The sequence below is a fragment of the Marmota flaviventris genome, chromosome 9 (genome assembly GCF_047511675.1).
Source record: "Marmota flaviventris isolate mMarFla1 chromosome 9, mMarFla1.hap1, whole genome shotgun sequence".
In the NCBI taxonomy this organism is placed as follows: domain Eukaryota; kingdom Metazoa; phylum Chordata; class Mammalia; order Rodentia; family Sciuridae; genus Marmota; species Marmota flaviventris.
Window position 1 is genome coordinate 8,328,802 of NC_092506.1, and position 14,704 is coordinate 8,343,505.

The window sequence follows — 14,704 nt, forward strand, 5'->3', positions numbered from 1 at the left end:
GCTTGGGCAAGGAGGGCTGGGCCCTTCCTAGTCCCTGCCGTGTTCCAGTGAGGGTCACCTTCCCTGCCAAAATTGCCCAGAGCAAGGAAGGAGCAGCGCCCCGCTTCTGCCCTCAACCCCAGCCTCCCGTCCCTGGTGGGAGAGGCAGGAAGGGCGACCGTGGAGGCCGGCCAGGAAGCGGAGCCCACTTAGTGAAGACAGGCTTCCGAGGCAAGGGGGAAGCGGGAAGGGAAGAAAGGGAGCTTTTGATGCACATCATGTCTGCAGAATTGAGTATGACTAATTAATAGATTTTATTCTTAGTAATCTCTTAAGCATTCCATACGTTGGGCCCCGCGCCTGAGCTGAGCTTACAAGAGGCCTCATTCGCAAAATGCAAATGACACGCGGCCTGCTGCCTTCGCTCCTTCCTCGCCTGTTCTTTCCTTTCCAGTTTTTTTTTTTTTTTTTTTTTTTTTTAGGGGAAATTTAAAGGAAAATTGCCATGTAATAGAAAAGAGATCCCAATCGCCACGTCTAATTACTATGAAGGGTAAACCACTTAACCAGAGATGTGTCGGGGTTGCTTTTGTTTAAACCTGAAACCTGTCTAAATGCCACAACATACACTGGTCCATGCTGGGGTCAGTGAGGTGGTTCTGGCTGGTGGAGGCCGCGGCTCAGGGTGGTGGTGGGCATGTAGCAGCCCGCGGCAGGGAGGTCTTCGTGGGCCCTCGGGGTGTCGTCACCGCACACTTCTAAGCGGGGAGCTGGGCACCAGGCCCCTCCTCCCTCTTACAAGGGTTGGCCAGGTGAGGACGGGGCTCCAAAGGGGACTTGGCTTCAGCCACCCTCTCTGGCTTGGGGGCCCTGGCAAAGCAGACACTTGGTGGCTTGCCCTTAGAAAGGACACTGTGCAGGTCAGGGACAGAAAGGACAAGAAAGGATCCTAGAGGGGGCCAAGGGCCCTGGCTGGGTGGTCTCCACCTTCACCAGCATTAGTACCCTCTTGGGGGTGGGGGGTGCCTCTCCTCCTGTGGGGGCCCATCAGGCAGACTCTGGTCTCTCCAGCCTGGTGTGACAGCCAGGGGAGCAGACCCATGTGGTCCTCGGGCTGGGTGCTCTGCCTGGGCGGTCGGCAGGGCTCTGGCAGGCCTGGGCCTGCTCTGTGGGAAGGGAGGGAGCTTTGCCACCCACCTGCTGCTCTCCGGCACTTGGGCCCTGGGCTCCTTCCCTGCCGAGCAGGGCCTTCTCAGTAGCTCTCAGAGGCAGGGCCACCTGCCACCCCTCAATGGCTTCCTGGCCATCAAGGGGGATTACCTGGCCTTCCCTGGGGCAGGGAAAGGAGATGGGAGACCAGGTGACCTAGGGACAGAGCATGATGACACTGCCATCTCACAGATGCAGGAGGGGTGACTTGGGGACCTGCAGTGGGGAGGCCAGAAGGGCCCGAGACCCTTTCCTGGGACCCTGGAAGATGCATTGCTTCAGAAATACAGAGCCCTGGGACTTCATCTCCCTGGCTAGTGCCATGTACCTGGCCCTCCTGTGAGCTCCCATTTGTGTTGGGGGGGTCCCCTCTGGCTCCTCCGTCTGGGGCAGCTGGCTGCAGCGGGGGGCGGGGGCGGGGACTGATGTGCACAAAGACCTGAAATTAAGGCTCGGGAAGCTTCTCTCCTACCTCCTTGTGTGGGAAAGGATTCAGGCAGGAAAAGGGAACAAAAATGGTCTCCCTTAAACAAACCCTGCCATGCCCTGGGCACTCCCTGGGGCTGGAGGATCCGGTCCCTGATTGGTGGGCGACGGCTTGGACAGCAACAGGAGACGGGGCCCCATTCTCCTCCCCTGGAGCAGCGGCTGGGTCCACTTCTTTCAGCCCCACCTCTTCGCTGAAGAGCTGCTCAGCTCTTTTGATGTCCAGCGAGCGGACAGCACCCGGCACGTCGTGGGCAGCCCTCTGAATGCTGCTGGACTCTTCTTCCGGCCTTTGCTTTGGTCAAAGTGGCAGAGGCCTTTGAAGGTGCCACTGCCAGGAGCCAGAAGCCTCTCATCCTCCTGCCCTCAAGCCAGCATCTCTTCTCTGATGTCCCTTTTTCCTGGTGCAGGGCAAGTGGCGCTTTGACCAACAGTGACCCACGCTTCCGAGCACGGGAAGCAGCAGGCCTCAGAACCCGGGCTGCGCTTCCCTCCTCTCCAGGGCCGCTGCCCGCGCTTCATCGTCGTGTTGACCTCGGAACACTGTCAGCCGATAAATGATGGCAGCATCCCTTCCAGAGGGAGGAAATGAAATCCCAGCTCTTCTGAGGGCCCCGTCAGAGCCTTTTTGGAGGCTGGCATTTTTAAAAAGAGATCTGGTCTCTCATTCCCGAGAACAGAGCCCCAGGTGTGGAGGCTGATGTCTCCCAGTGACTTTCTGAAAATGCTCTTTTTCTGGGCTTTGTTTGTGCAACCGTGGAAACTGATAGATCCAGTCAGCTGATTTTATATTAGCTATCAGTCCCTGCACTAATGACCTGCCCCAGGAGGAAGCACGTAGGAAACGCTATTGAGATGACTACATCTATTGCGGGGGAAAAGAGGGGAGATGAGGGTCCTGGCAGACCAAGAAGGCTTTTCTCTGTATCAGGAAGGAGCGTGGCCCAGCTCTGGCCACACTGAGATGGAATGGAAATGCAGGTCCCCGTGCCCAGCTCCTCCCTCACCCACCCCACTGGGACACACGCCTCCGCCTCTGGAAACAGCAATACCCTCCACCCAGGCTGAGGCTCCCCCCTCCACCTACTCCCATCCCCAACACGTGGTTTTACTTACTCAATGATTTCTAGGAGAAAGCAACATTTTTGCAATTCTATTGTCTCAGGAAATGGTAAGAACTGACCCAAGAAGGACTTTAAGGACAGTCTATGCGGCTCTGTCTACCCATCTGGACTGAGAGACGCGACACAGATAGACGGGCAGACAGACGCACCTCCAGGTGGCAGGGAAAGCTACAGCTTCCGTCAGGGCGTCTACGGAGTATGCTGCATGGAGCTGAAGAACATTCAGCATGGGAAAAAAAAAAAAAGCTGGATTTTTTTTTTTTAATCGACTACATTAACTGTTCCAAGAACGCAGTGGAAGATGCCGTATTTCTGCAAATCTGTAAGGGAAATGGCATGGGAAGAACCAGGGAAGAGGTTTCAGGACAATATCTCCATAGCGAAAGATCTCTTCTTCCCCTGTCTCCTTTGTGGGGGTCCCAAAATCCTTCCATCACATCGTGGCCAGCGAGGGGCTGGCCGTAGAATCGCTGCATGCGGGCTTCGGATCAGCTGCTTCTCCCTGACGGTTCTTTTGTGACGGCCCTGAACAGAGCGCGAGGTGTCCACAGACGTTGCACAGGTAGTATCTTCCCAGTTCAGGAAAAAAAATCCCCAGCCCAACCCTTTCTGCAGTTATCGTCTTTAGCCTTCCCTTCCCCAACTGGCGCGACGTGTTGTAAGTCACTCTCCAGCAACAAGGAATCCCCTCCTGCCTTCTATTCGTTTAGAGAAAAAAAAAAAAATTTTTTTTTCACTGTCGTGTTCTACAAAATCAATGACCCTCCCCAAACTTGGCCTTCTGCCAGACGGTCGTCATGGACCTTCTCTTCCTTGCTCTCTTGGGTTGCAGCGGGCTGGGCGGAGCCTGTCACCACCCCGGGTCGGCCTTGGGGACGGGGCTGGGCTGGGGCTGGGGGAGCCGGCCTCAGGTGTAGGAGTAGTCTATGTCGGGGATGCCGCCTTCCCGGTAGCCCCGCGTGGTGCCGTAGCCGATGGTGTGCGTGCCCTTGCAGAGGCTGCTGCCGTTGGAGGGGAAGATGGTATGGACCACGTACTCCTCTTTGGCGCGGTAAGGGTTGATGGGCAGCATTTGCAGCCCCGGGCCACGGATTTCCAGAATGGAGTTGTCCTTCTTGGTCCCCGACTCCATGTAGTCGTCCTTCTTGCGGCTGCCTCGGTGGTAGGCCCTGTCCCGGGTCAGCAGCTCACCCGCCCGGTGCACGTACCAGCAGATGGCCCCCAGGACCAGGAAGAGGAAGACGAGAGCCACGGCCCCACCGATGATGCCGGCCAGGGGTAGGCCTGCCACGGGGCCGGCGTTCTGCTCCTGGTTGAGCGTGGTGGTGGGGCCGTAGCTGTCGGCCGTCTCTGCCTTGGCACACACCGGCGTCTCGTCGGCCGCGTAGGTATTGCTGGTCTCCATGGTGACCATGCAGATGATGTAGGTGGACTTAGGCTCCAGGGCTGTCAGCAGGTACTCGGTCTTGTCCCCCTGCACCAGGGTCTCTGTGATGGAGCCTACGGCCGGGCTGTGGCCCAAGCGCAGCCAGCTGAGCCGGAAGGAGGAGGCAGGGAGCGTGGCCTTCCACGTGATGCGGATGGAGTCAGCCGTCAGGGGCTTCACCTGGATGACCAGGGTCTTGGCACCGTCACCCGTGGCCATGGGGTAGTCGATGTTGGAGTCGGGGAGGCGCAGCCCAGGCCTCTTGGCCTTGAGGGTGAAGAGCGAGCCCTGGGGCGTGGTGGCGGAGGCGTGGTTGCTGGCCGTGGTCTTGGCCGCCGCGTTGGCCGCCCCACTCTGCGACCCTGTCTCAAAGCACTCGTCCATCTCGCTGGTGATGTCCTTGATGGCCATGCCGCGGACCTTCTCGGGGCCCTGGCACATGAGGCCCCGCACGTTGACCACGGCGGCCCGCGCCTTCACCCAGTCCCGCAGCCACATGAGGTTGCAGCCGCAGAACCAGGGGTTGTTCCGGAGCAGCAGCTGTGCCAGGTTCCCCAGGTCGTCGAACAGGCCACGGGGCAGCGTGGTGAGGTTGTTGTTGGACAGGTCCAGCCGCTCCAGCTCGCGCATCTTGGCCAGCGTGTTGTAGGGGATGTGGCTGATGGCGTTGTCCTGCAGGTAGAGCTTCTGCAGGTGGGCGCTGGGCAGGTTGAGGGGCGGGGCGGCCAGGGAGTTGCGCACCAGTGAGAGCTCCGTGAGGTTCTGCAGGCGGCTGAAGGTGTCGTCGGCGATGCGCTGGTTGGCCAGCAGGTTGCCGTCCAGCACCAGGCGCCGCAGGCTGTTGAGGCCCTTGAAGGCGTGCAGCGGGATGGTGGAGATGCGGTTGTCGTCCAGCCGCAGCTCCTCCAGCGTGTGGGGCAGCCCCGAGGGGATGCTGCTCAGGTGGTTCCGGCTCAGGAAGAGCAGCTTGAGCTGTTTGCTGTCGGCAAACGCGTCCTCCTCGATGCTGACGGTGGACACGGAGTTGTCGTCCAGGTGCAGCTTCTCCAGCAGCGGGATGCGGGCCAGGGAGTCCCGGGCGATGGTGCGCACGTTGTTGTCCTGCAGGTGCAGCTCGCGCAGGGACCGGGGCAGGTTGATGGGGAACTCGTCCAGGTCGTTCTCGTACAGGTAGATGACCTGCACGTTGGCCTTGGTCTTGAGGTCCTGGGGGATGCCCGCGTTGTTGATCTGGTTGTTCTGCAGGTACAGGGTGGTGGCGTCGTCGGGGATGTCCGCGGGGATGGAGGTGAGCCCCCGGTCGTTGCAGTAGATGAAGCCATTGTCACAGCGGCACACAGAGGGACAGGTGGTGCTGTCGATGACCTCCGTCAGGAAGGCGATCAGCCCGTAGCAGAGGAACAGCCAGTCCCGCAGGTCCATGGTGGCCGTAGTCATCACAACCGTGGCCGTGACGGTGGTGGCAGGTGTGGTCGTGGCGGTGGCAGCAGGGTGTGCCACCACCATGGTGGACGGCTGGGGGAGCGGGGCCCCACCTCACCTGGAGCCTCAACACCTGCAGAGAACACAAGACAGGTGACAGGAGGACACAAGACAATGACAGCAGCCTGAGAAAGGAGTGGTGTGCCCAGCTGCCTGCTGCCGAGGGGTCATCGAAGTCCGTCCGGCAGCGCCACGCCAGGCTTAAGGCCCAGGTGGGCTCTCTGGCTGAGGCTGGGCTCAGTAATATCGGCTAACGCAACATCCCCTTCCAGGAGCTAAACTGGCACTTTCTGCTCCCGGGTGTCACCGGGAGGCTTGGGGGAGGTTAGTCCCAGCCGCCAGGCTGCAGCCGGGCCTCTCGCAAGATTTCATGCTAAGCCACTTTTATGGACCCTGCTAAAGGTGCCGGTCAGTGTGGAGGGGTGGACTCGGGGCATGCTGTGTGGACTTGGAGCCGCCGTTTCCCCCTGGAATGGAGAGCGCCCAGGGTCTGAAGGGAAAGCTTTTGAAAGAGCTCGCAGGGGGTGTCGCTGGGACCTGGCAGCTGCGTCACTGGTGGGTGGCGAGCGCCGAGCTTCATTGTCTGGTGGCAAAACACCTTCTCCTGCTTGTCGCTCGTACACTTTATAGACAGAAGGAGAAGGTGTCAGCAGAGCGGCTTTCTTGTGTATTTACAGAAATCACTTGTTACAGAGGCGCCTTCCCGGGCCCCGCGTTCTGTGCTGAGTGGGAACTCATTCCACACCTTGCCCCTTCCCCATCCCCAAACTTTCAGCTCTTCAGAAAAGAAAAAAAAAAAGTGTCTATGCCTATCTAGATTTCTCTCTCTCTCTCTCTATATATATATCGGCTTTCTTGCATTTACAGGAATGAGACAAATAAGCAGGGAGACGGCGTCCGCACGCTGAGGGAATTGTCAGCAAGGTGTAATTCCAGTTTTCACAAATGGAAAAATTGCGGCGTAGATTTTTCTCATATTATTTTACTGTTCATAGTGGTAAAAAAAATCAATTAAAGAGAAATTATCTTTCCGTCTCAGTAGGGTAGGCGTCTCTGTACAGCTGGCAAAGGTCTACTGGGAAACTCCGGGGTCGTGAGACTTTCCATGGTGGGACATGATGGCTTCTCAGGCCTGAGCCAAGCCTCCAGCCTGGGAGGGCCGCCCAGAGGGTGGAGGAGAGCCAGCACCTTGCTCGTGCCACAGTGACTGAGTGTCTTGTTCCCCTACCAGGCCAACCTTGTCTGTTCCTGGCCGGCTACTCTCTCCACCCTGCAAACTCGTCTTCACCATCCAGGACCCAGTTCTGCTAAGTCCTCCAAGTATCCCAGCGAGAGCGTCCTCTGCTCCATCCACCCACTTGTCCATGCTTCCATCTGCCAGTCCATCCACACATCCAGCAATCCGCCATATCCACCCACTCTCTGTCCACCCATCCACTTGCCCACTGATCCATCGTCCATGCCTCTATCCATCCATCCGGCACACCTTACTGAGCATCTACCATGTGCCAGCTCCTTGGGGCCCCATTCTGTGGGCACAGTAGCTCACACTATAATACAGACTTTGCTTAGATCTTTCTGAATTTTTAAGTCATTTAATTCTCCCAGCAAACGTGAAATCAGTGTTCTTTTTTTTTTTTTTTCTGTCAATACTGGGAATCGAACCCAGGACCTTGCCCATGCTAGGCAGGTGTTCTGCCACGGTGAGCCACATCCCGGCCCCCGTGCCCTTCTTATTCACATTTAACAGGTGAGAAAGCCAAAGTTTAGAGATGTCGACTTGCTCAAGGCCGCTTGAGACGTGAAGGGGAGGCCCGGCTCTCTGGGTCACAGGCCGCAGCCCCTCACTGCTGGGCTCGCAGCTCTGAGTGTGGTGTGCTGTGGGCGCTTAGTGTTTTCATGCCCCTGACCAAACTGTGGTGTTAAAGGCAGGTCCTGTGGCCCTGTGGCCCTGTGTGGCTTGGCTTTAGTGACCACCCAGGATGGGAGGGAGCAGGCCCTGAGCTGTCCTTGCACCCTTAGGCTCCTCTGGTACCCACATGGACTTCCACTTGGCCAGGCCAGCAGAGCTCCCGCCTGGCCCTGGCGTATGCATGGGCCCCTCTTAGGGCCTTGGTGGCATAGAGCTTTGTCTATGAGGCGGACCCAGTTCAGGTCCTGTCTGGAAGCAACTGAGGGCGAGGGAGGGGCGTGCAGGGTGCAGGGCCTGCCCCAGAGCTGGAGGGCAAAGAAGCCCCAGCCCAGACCAGGCAGCCAGGACCCCAGTGGCCCCTGCTCACATCTCTGGAGACTGGGGATTGGCCTTGGCTTCCCGAACACAGAGCCCAGCCCCCCCTTCCCTGAGCTCCCTGCTCTGTGTGGTGTGGAAAGCTACCAACGTCTCTGTTGTCTGTTTCCTTGGTGACCCAGGAGGCCCTGACTCCCAAGCCGGTCTCTGACCCCTTCCTTCTCCTAACTCCCTCTGATCCAAGCCTTGCCCCCTGTTCTCCAGCCCCTTCTGCCCTCCTGGGCATCCAGAGTCACCTGGAAAAGTCCTCATGTCACCCCCCACCAAAGCCCTCTAAGACCCCACGGGAGCCTGGTGTGGTGGTGCCCATGCAATGCCAGCAACTCAGGAGGCGGAGGCAGGAGGATCACAAGTTCAAAGCCAGCCTCAGCAACTTGGCAAGGACCTAAACAACTTAGCAAGACCCTGTCTCAAAATAAAAAAGGGCTGGGGATGTGGCTCAGCGGTCGAGTGCCCCTGAGTTCAATCCCTGGTACAAAAAAAAAAAAAAAAAAAAAAGTCCTCGCCTAGGAGGCAGTGCCACAACCCAGCAACTTTGTGTCTTCTTTGCTGCTGTGCCCCTGGGCCCATTGTGTAGACGAGGAAACTGAGGCATGTGAGACTTGGCCCTGTCCCTGGCAGGGGGTGGTGGAGCCTGGACTCCACCCTAGGCCTCTCTCACTGTGGGACCTCATGGCTTGACCAGAGTGCTCTGCTGGGGACGAGTCCCCGCCTGCCCTGGGACAGGGGTGGCGAACGGGGCCGGAGCTGAAGGCTCTGCGGTGCCTCCTGCCTGCTCAGCCTGTGGTGTAAGCAGAGCAGATGGACACGTGGGCACCCAGCCGTCACCTCTCATTGCCTCTGGGACTAGAAGGGCACCCACCAGGTCACGGCAGAGGACAGTCTTGAAGCAGAAGATGGCATGTGGCCCGGGCAAGCCAGCCTTCAGGGCACAGGGACGGGTGAACCCTCAGGCCAGGCCTTGCCTGCTCCCTCTTCCCTGGTGACAGGTGCAAAGGCCCAGGGGGGGCACCTTGCCTGACCATCACCTTCACACAGGTCTTTGGTTCTGTTTTGCAAGGGACCAGGCTGGGGCTCTGAGCTAAGGGGCCTGTCCAGGGTCACAGCCCGCCCAGGCTGCCAGCTCCCCTTTGGGTAAAGAGCCAGGACCATGAGGGGCGTGGAACCTGTCCGGGGGGCTTATGAGTTGGGAAGGCGGGCGGGCAGTGGGGCCTGGAGCCAGGAAGACCCGGACCCACTCAAAGGCCACCTATCCTGGTCTCTGGGATCATGTCTGAGCACTGCTGCCCAGGCCCCTGCACCTGGCCCGAGGACACACACCCTCCCTGGTCTGTCACTGCTGAGTCTGGCGTGAGGGACCCCGTGGCTTCTGCCCTTGGCCGTGGCGGGGCAGACTTATTAAGGCCAAGGCCAAGGCCAGCCCACATTCTCTGGCATGGACATCTGTTCCTGGCACCCGCTCAGCTCGTGGCCACGGTCTTGAGCCTCCAGAGGCCCCGGCGTCATAATAGAGTCTAAACTGCACCTTTCAGAGATGCGTGATGGATAACCGGGACGCGCGGGAGGCAGGGACCCAAGGCCTTTCCGCTCCTCCGTCTGCCGGCTCATCCATCTTGGCCAGAGTCTCCCCTGCCGCCCCCGTCCCCAGGGCCAGCCTGGAGAGTGAGCCCTGGGGCTCCAGGAACAGGGGAGCTTGGGGAGGGGAGGGCGTCAGCAGGTGGCACCTCGCCAAGGAGCCCTTAGCTGCCCGGGGGATTCCTTCTTGTTGTGTGTTTGGTAGTTTATGTGGCCATCAAATTAAACCTGGTAAATGGCCCGTCTTTTACGGGATCACCTGTCATCGTCGTGCAGATCCGGCAGACTCCACTGAGGTGTGAGTTATGACCTGCCGGCCGTGTGACTGACAGCTGTGTGCCACTGGTGGTGGAGGAGGGGAGCCGCAGATGACTTAGGCTGGAGGTCCCCCTTGGCTGAGGGGGGCTGCACTTCATGCTTGGTGCTCTATCTGTTGCTGGCTCCCGCCACTTTCCAGGATAGACAATTCTGGGTTCAAGTCCTGCCTCTGCCACTTAACAGGCTGTGTGGTTTTGCGCACCTTGCTTGCACTCTCTGAGCTGCAGTTTCCTCATCTATACACCGGAAACTTACAAATGAGAGGACGATGAGTTGATACTCCCAGAAGCTCCTTGTAATGCAGCCTGTGTGTCCTGGACGCATAGATTAAAAGCTGCTCTGGTTCTCTGGCTGCCCCCTACCTGCTCATGGGCACATGGGGCTAGTCTGTGGGGCCCCTTCTTCACCAACCTGCTCCTACTTGACAATGGGCATGCTCCCCATTGGCAATACCCTCCCCCACTGAGTTGGAAACAGTGACCCCAAGTCTGGGCCACACAGAGCCAGCAGCTGGTCCCAGCAGCACCAGGCCCTCCCATGTGGCCCCAGCCCCTGTGGGAGGCTGCCTAGGCCCAGGGTGGGGAGGGACCTGCGGCCCACGGTTCGGCTCTTTTCTTGGAACCCCTGGAATTCTGACGTGCCACACTGCCTCCAGCAGCGCCCCTGGGCCCTTTGCACATGCTATTCTGCTCCTGGGCCATCATTACCCTTCCCCTTGTCCCCACAGGCCACCTCACTCTGCCCCAGGCCTTGACTTCACTGCCCCCTCATGAAGCTCTGTGGGCTGCGGCTGGCCCGCTCCGCTCCTGTACCCCCTGCCTGGAGCAGCAGGGTCTGGCAGCACCTGTCACTGTCCACCAACTGGATGGGTGCCCAGTTGTCACCCCTGGCTTCCTGGCTCCTGCTCTGTCGTCTTCCCCAAATCCTGCCAAGCCGGGACTGGCAGAGGCCCCGGGGAGTGGGGGTGAGCCCCCTGGACACCTACTCTGCCGGCCTGGGGGGACAGCGGCGCACTCCTGCAGGAAGCCAGGCTGGGCCGGAGCCCGGGTGCCAGCTGCCGGTCCCAGCTCTCCTTGTTTACCAGTGAAGGCAGCTCATCCGGGGACCTCCTGATGCGGGTCCCCAGAGGAAACAGGGAATTCTAGGTTCACTGGCCCCAGGAAGGAGACGTGGGAACTAGAAAAGAGCAGGAGGTCCTAGGAGCAGGGTCCACAGGTGGCGTCCCCGCCCCCGCTCTCGGGCCATGTTGTGGAGGCACCCATCTTCCTGGGAGGGTGGTGACGGCGGGGTGTTAGGTGGTGCACGAGGCCCAGGCCCTGACTGGTTTGGAAGGGGAGCTTCTGCCCCCAGGAAGAGCCCAGGGCCTCCTCTGAGCCGGGCTCCGGGCAGCTCCTACATGCCTTTTCCTCAGAAGGAGGCCAGGGCAGGAGTGGAGTGGGGAGGATGCCCAGCCCCTGAGGCAGCTGGTGGCCTGGGCACAGGAGGTGCTGGGCGCTCACTTCTTGCCAATAATGCCTGGAGCTCCCCATGCTGGGGGTGTTGCGGGTGGACGCCCTGGTCAGGGGAGCCCAACCCAGAGGCCTGAGTCCACTCCAGTGCCAGGAGCCTGGGCTGGCCTCTGCCAGGCCTTTCCCCACACATGGTCCTGCAGACAGATCGGAGAGGGGCTCAGAGCACTCAGGGCAAGCTGAGAAGCCCACGTGTTCCAGACACTGGGGTGGCACCTGACATGTGGCCCTCCTTCTCCATAGTGCCCCCCACGTGGGGCCTCCCTTGGTGCCTTAAGTTCCCTATACACCTGGCCTGGGCAATGCTCCTCTTTCCCTCTCCACACAGCCAAGTCCCGCCCTCCCTCCCTCCAGGCCTCAGCCTTCCCTGAGCATGCTGCCTCGAATGTCGGGGCCCCTCCTGAACCCACAGCACTCTCACCTACCTCTGTGACGTGGTGCCCCCCCATTAAACCCTGAGGCCTGGTCCTCTCCTCTCTCCAGTGTCCTTCGCAGCTCTTGCAGCTGCGCTCAGGGTGCAGAAGACCCTCTGGGGCCGCTGCTGAGCAGGGGGGGCCAGCAGGCTGTCCTGGGAAGCCAGGGTCGGGGGCCTCAGAGGGGGCCAGTAAGAGAGGGCAAGCATCCAGCCCCCTTAACATTTTGGTAGGAAAATAAACACGTGCTCATGACTGTGAGGCTTTGAAGCTGCGGAGAGGAGGCTGGCGGCCACCTCTCGCCACCTCACTCCTTCACACTGGCCCGTCAGGCACTGCGCCTTCTCTGCCAACCCTGCTGGCCAGCCCTTGGCAGTGGCCTGGTGTTGGCCTGGACTGCTCAGACCCCAGGGCCCTCTCCCCGCCAGCAGCTGTCCTGGGGGCTCAGCTGTCAGCTAGACGGAGGGAAGGGGCCCGCAGCAGCCTGGTGCTCAGGGCGGCCTGGGGGGCGTCCTCTCCCCACCCTCCCAGGAAGGCCCCCTCCTAGGAAGGTGAGTAGCCTGGCGGCCAGCCAGGGATCTGTGCAGCTGCAGGGCCTGCTGAGAGGTGGCCTCCAGTCCCAGGTCCTCTGTACAATGGGACCATAAATGATCAACTTCCCCAGGCTCTTCAGAGCATAAAATAAGGTGACTCAGTGAGGGAGCCACAGTCACCAGCCCTAGGTGGTGGCACCTCCCCAGGTACAGGTGCTAGCGGGCCAGACAGGGGAGCCAAGACTGTTAGAGGGCCTTTCCCAGGTCCTCATCAGGCCCAGGGCCCACAGGCCCATAGTGGCATTCCCTCATGACAGTGGGCCAGATGTATGCCCCTCAAGGACCTTCTAACTCTGTCACCTGCAGGTGCTAGCCATCTTCACCCATCGCCCCAACTTCACTTCCGGCGCCTGTCCAGTAGTGCCACCCAGCATTGGGGATGCGGTGGGGTGGGGGTGGGGATCCTTTTAAAACCTAAAGTTAATTATTTTTCTAATTTCCAGCTGCATGCATTATGCATCAGCTGTTATGTTGGCGGTAATTGCAGACAGGTATGCAAATCCACTAGATAGGCGCAGCCCGTGCCCTAGCCCGCCTGGGCCATCGGGGTGGGGCCGGTGCCCAGAGGCGGGCTTCCTGGGCCTCAGAGAACACGGATGGCTTCAAAAAACCAGACTTTAACGTTGTGTCTTAGGAGGTTAATTATATTGGTGACACTGTTCGATATTCAGCTCTTCGGGCCGGAAGGGGTAGTGGCGATGAAAGGAGACACGTGTAACTTTGTTTCTGCCTCAGCATCATTTAATCGGGCGCTCCCACCTGACGCTCGCCTGCCTACACTGAGACTCATCCCCCTGGGAAGCAGAGGAAAGCCCAGTGGAGGGTCAGCGGGAGGAGAGTCGATGGGCATTTATTTTGTGGGGGGCTAGGTAGAAGGAAGGTAGGGCAGTGCCAAGACCAGGGTGGGGTGGCCAGAGGGTCTGTGTTGTTGGCTCCTCTGCCACCAGCAGGATCCTGGGCCACAGCAAGGGAACCACAGAAGCTCGTGGGCAGGAAACACCGCTGGTGACTAAGGCTTCCTGATCCGGAGTCAGAGGATCCCTGGAGCTGGGGCCTCTCAGGAACCATGGGTGTCCCTGACAGGCAGGACTACTGTCCTGCTCCTAACAGGACCCCCCTGTTTATTTACCACCAGTTTCTTTGTCCCCAGTGGATCGTCTGGCTCCTCCCTGGCATGAAGGGGCCCTGAAACATCCACTGAACCAATGATCGAGGCCCTAGCACCTAGAACCCGGGACTGACTGGGTAGAGCGGACGAAAGAGGGAGGCACCATCCTCAGGTCTATAAGGGAAGTCACCGTGACCCTTGTCACAGCCACCCAGACAGGCAAAGGGCTTAGTCTGAATTGTGCAGTAGGCCACGAAGAACCCGGCACGAGCCTGGGCCTCCCTAGAATCACCACCCAGCACCTTCGCACCCACCTTCCCCGGGCTCGGCTCTGCAGGGAGCAAACCCATGAAGACCTGCTCACCACCCCAGGTGGCTGGCTACAGGGGCGTCTCAGGCTCCTGACCTGGGCCCACCTTCCCAGCTTGAAGGCCTCTTCCCCTTCCTGCCCACCCACAGATGCACACCATGGGGGACCCCAGCCCCAGGAGCGCGGAATCTGGGAGCAAAAAGGACTCAGCGGTAGTCTGTGTTCTACAGATGAGGAAAGACTGAGGCCCAGAGTGTGGGAGGGCCAGGCCCAGCACAGCCCTCCCCGGCGGCCACCTCCAGCCTTGGCAAGGGTAACAGGTGCCAAATCAAATCCTTTCCCAGGGGAAAGGTTTGGCCCAGGAAGGGTGATGGTGGGCAGCGTCCCAACTCAAGATGGTCTCGTGGGGCTGTTTCCCACCTCGAGCAGGTCAGGAGACACCTTTTACCCTGTGGACTCAGGTGGGGTAGTGTTGGCAGTGTCCTTTCCCAGCTGGCCACTGCCCCTCAGGGTCTCAGTCCCTTAAGCACACAGGGGAGAAGGGACCTGCCTGAGGTCACAAGGCTCACACCTGAAGGCCAGGGCCCAGCCCAAGTGTGTCCAGCCCGGCAACCCATTCTGGTCCTTTTTGTGCCTCTGCCGCTGGAGCAGGGAAGCTTCCGAGCCGGCCAGCAGCTTCACCATCAGTACTTGGGCAGCAGGCCTGGGGACAGCAGCTGCCCCCGTCTGGCTCGGCCTCCCCAGCGGGAATTGCCCCGGAGAGGGTAGGGACCAGTGCTGGGCCGGCGGAAGGGATGTGGGCTGGGGAGTGGACGGGGGCAGGGGCGCGCTGGGGCTCACCGCCACGGCCCTACTGCCTGCCGGGCTGGCGCGCCTTCATAATAAA

General features: G+C 59.9%; 2 protein-coding genes across 4 annotated transcripts in view; one reads left to right on the plus strand and one right to left on the minus strand.

Annotated features, from left to right (window-relative positions):
• Macrod1 (mono-ADP ribosylhydrolase 1) overlaps positions 1-14,704 on the plus strand; it is a 137,714-nt gene that overhangs the window by 33,812 nt on the left and 89,198 nt on the right. The window lies entirely within an intron of this gene.
• The window catches only part of Flrt1 (fibronectin leucine rich transmembrane protein 1), a 69,886-nt gene continuing 58,261 nt past the window's right edge, over positions 3,080-14,704 (minus strand). Inside the window, exon 3 of the mRNA XM_027944054.2 lies at positions 3,080-5,779. Within this exon, the coding sequence (XP_027799855.1) occupies positions 3,706-5,730 (2,025 nt within the window). The 5' untranslated portion in view covers positions 5,731-5,779 and the 3' untranslated portion in view covers positions 3,080-3,705. The remainder of the gene's footprint in view (positions 5,780-14,704) is intronic.